This window comes from Hylobates moloch, unplaced genomic scaffold (genome assembly GCF_009828535.3).
Source record: "Hylobates moloch isolate HMO894 unplaced genomic scaffold, HMol_V3 SCAFFOLD_7202, whole genome shotgun sequence".
Lineage (NCBI taxonomy): Eukaryota > Metazoa > Chordata > Mammalia > Primates > Hylobatidae > Hylobates > Hylobates moloch.
In genome coordinates, this window is record NW_026659477.1 from 1 (window position 1) to 3,512 (window position 3,512).

A 3,512-nucleotide genomic window follows, 5' to 3' on the forward strand; every position below is an offset into this window, starting at 1 on the left:
ATGGGTGGGATGTGTGGGGTGAGCCCAAATGGGGTGGGACATGTGGGATGAACCAAGGCCTCCCCTCCTGCAGCTCCTGTGCTCTGGGAGGCCAAGCATCAGTGCCCATTGAGTCGGGGGCTCTTCCCCTGCGGGGAGGGAGGTGCGGGCCTCACCCTGGAGGAACTGGATCCATGCCACTGATGGAAAGGTGGAGGTGGAGGCAGGCAGGACAGTTCAAAGAGCCAAGACGCTGCCTCGGGAAATAGGAGGGGCAGGGCCTGGTATTGTTGCTGGGTTAGAACCCTCAGTAGGGGAGGCCAAGGAGATGCAGCTTTGGGTTCAACACAGGAAGAGGCTTCCTGCACCAGAACTGTCGACCTAGGGACAGCATGTCTTGTGAGGTAGTGAGCGCTCCGTGATAGGGTGTATGCAAGCAGAAACTGGATCGTCTGGGGTGAGGTTGGACTGTAGCGCCAGGCTGTAAGCTCGGTGGGCGGGACCTTCCCCAGGAGGAAAGGGAGGAACTCACTGACAATGCCTCTGTCCTCCTGGAGCCGGAGGCCCTTGGCACGCAGCACAACCACTGTCAGGCGGCTCAGGTAGTCGTTGTAGCTGAGGCAGAACTGGAGATCGCCAAACTCCGAGGGGGGCTGGGGAGGCCAAGATGGAAGCACCCCATCCTGTTACTCGGCAAGTGCTGAAGGGGTCACAGAACCCCCAGAGAGCCTCCTGCTTCCTCCCAGCGGTCCACGCGACACATCTGCATGGTCCCCTTTGAGTTCCACTGCCATTTTAAGGATGAGGCAACTGTGGTCTGTAGAGTTTAAGGGGCTTGTGCAGTCCTGTGGACCAGAGCTAAGGAGTCACACCCAGGTCTGAGCCAGCTGGGGCCTTCCCGGGGGTGGTGGGCTGGGGGAAACATTTCCCTGGGCTGGACCATTTGTGGTGTCATCTCTCACAGCTGTCTAACCTAGATAAGAATCCAAATATGGATATTTCAGGTTGCTCCAGGGAATCTGATGGCCAGTGTGACAACCAGACCTCAAGCAGCCCCTCCCTGCCCAGGGGCAGGTCCGATCTCCCTGTCCCATGCTGCTCGGGGCCTGGGCCCTCCTCCCTGAGTGACTGTTGTAGGGTGGTGTGCGGGATGCTGAGGGCTGATGCCGCCAGCAGGTGCTGGGCCCTGTGCACACCTGCCAGCTGATGCTCAGTGGCATAGGCATGGTGACCTTGACCATACCTCCAGGCTCTCGGCCTCCAGGTCTCTCCAGATGACACGCCGGCAGTCCCCCACCAGGGTCTCATTCTTCAAGGGGAAGAGCACCTGGCCCAGGAGCTGGTGCTTCCTCTGCCTGTCCACGTGGTAGACGGAGAACTTCAGCACCCTCTGGGTGACGGTCTTGCTGGACACCTGGGGGAGATAAGGACACCAGCCAGAGTCAGGTGTGGGGGTAGGGGATGGGATGGTGTGACTCGTTATTCTGGACATGGGTGCTTTTCGGAACGGATGTCTCAACCAGGGACCTACATCCCCAAACCTAGGCATTTTCAGGGGACCCTTCTCAGCAGCAGTGCCATGTACCCCTGGAAAGTGGGGGTAGGTGCCAGTACCTTGCTACACAGAGTGTGGTCCGAGGACCTGTAGAGTCCACCACCACTTGGAGCCCTGTTAGAAATGCAGGATCTTGGGCACCAGCCCAGACCCATGAATTGGAATCTGCCATTTAACTGGAGCACCAAGTGACACGGCTGCACGGTGAGTGTGTCCCCGCCACCACCCTGCACTGTAGCAAAGGCCTAGGAGCCCGGGGCACCAGCCTGTCTCTGCTGTCAGAGCTGGGCATGCCAGCCCTCCCCTCCTTGAGATTTGGCCTCCTCGCCTGTGAAATGAGGATCATGGGTCTTCCTCTCTGGTTGTAAAACCCCAATCACAGTGTCTGACCTACAGCAGATGGCCCATTAATACTGATTTTCTTTTCTTTTCCCTTCTCCCTTTTCCCCTTCCCTCTGAAGGCACAGAGGGACTGGATCGAGCTGGGGCGAGATAGAGGGGGAAGTGATGAGCTAAGAAAAATTAGCCTGCAAGCATGACGTGTCGCACGTCAGCAAGCCTGCAGCCTTGGATTCTGATGTCTCGAGAAGAGCGATTCACCTGTGAATTCTCACAGCCCTGGCCTCAGAAAGACGGCCTGGGACCAGGCCCGACGGCACCCCTCTTCCCAGCTCTCAGCCAGGGCGGAAGGCACAAGTCATGGCCCTGGCCTCAGCAGTCACACTCCTCCTGAAAGCTGACTGGCTGCACCTCACCTCTTGCCTAGCTTGCCACCCAGCTCTTGAGAACATGTTTGTCCAAGGCCTCTTGGCAGGTCCCGATGACTCCTTCCCCTAAGGGCCCCCAGTCACCTGCTAAGGCTCCCAGGCCCCTGTGAAACTGGCTCGGTGCCCCAATAGACTCTCCACATGCAGAACCTGAGCCGGACAGCCCAAAGTGTGGCAAGGCACCACACCTACCCTGGGAGGGCACTCGGTCCCCGTGCTGGCCTCTGACAGCACAGGAAGCTCCTGCACTCACGCTGAGGCCTGTCTTTTGCCTTCCTTGGATAAACTTGCCAGAAACCCCATACTGCTCCAGGCCTTTGGGATAATTCCCCTGAGCCCCACAGGCCAGGGCCTGGCATTCAGTAGTTGCTCTAAAATTGTGTTTTCACCCACTCTCCTCCAGGCAGTCAGGACAGGGGAGCCCAGGCTTCTGGTCACCACTCACCAAGTCTCTCCCCTGCCCCTCTATCAGGGATTGGCTCCTATAGGCCTTAACCTAGCAGAGTAGGTAAAGCAGAGCTGGTGGCATCAAGGGCCCCGGGGGCTGCAGGGCCCTGGCTGGTACAGGAGGCTGGGCTCTCCTGTAGGTCTGCACCTTCCCAGCAACGCGGAGGGCACCAGACCCTGCCTGCTCCAGAGGCTGTACCTGAAAGATGAAGTGCTCGTCAAACTGTGGGTTGGAGGTTTCGCTTTTGGTCTTGGACTGGAGGAAGCGCCGCTCATCGGGCAGCAGGTGGAGCTTCACCAGGGGGCTGCAGGTCTCCGAGGGGGCTTGCAGGTGCCGTGCCTTGATCAAGCCCACTAGCAGACGCTCGGCCTCCTGCTTGTATTCCACCGAGAACCACAACCGCCCCAGGCAGCCGTCGGGGAAGTCGGTCTCACTTTTGTCCTCTGGGAACTTGTACAGCTCTGGGTTGATGGGCCCCACCATACATGCATCTCCTATAACAGAGGGTGGGAGGGCTGGCAGGCCAGAGGAAGGCAGGGGCATGGGAGACAGTGGCAAGATCTGGGCGCCCATCCCCATCCTGGCCCACTCCTCTCTGCTGAGCCTCAGCTAGCCTGACCACATCTGCCTCACTCTCCTCACCAGGCTAAACACATCCCCTCTCTCTGGTGCAACTCCTCCAGGAAGCCTTCTCAGCATGAAGGCATTGCATGGCCAGGCTGAGGATCCTAGCAGAGTCCTGCCCCCTGGGATTGGCCCCCAT

At 59.1% G+C, this 3,512-nt stretch overlaps 1 protein-coding gene across 1 annotated transcript; it reads right to left on the bottom strand.

Moving 5' to 3' along the window:
- Positions 1–482: 482 nt before the first annotated feature.
- LOC116465612 (synaptotagmin-15-like) lies at positions 483–3,295 on the bottom strand (the record flags this gene model as incomplete). Its single annotated transcript, XM_032148619.2, has 3 exons — positions 2,948–3,295; positions 1,223–1,393; positions 483–632 (listed from the first exon to the last, which is right to left on the bottom strand). Coding segments are annotated over exons 1-3 (666 nt in total), but the record flags the coding sequence as incomplete, so codon positions are not given.
- Positions 3,296–3,512: the final 217 nt, after the last annotated feature.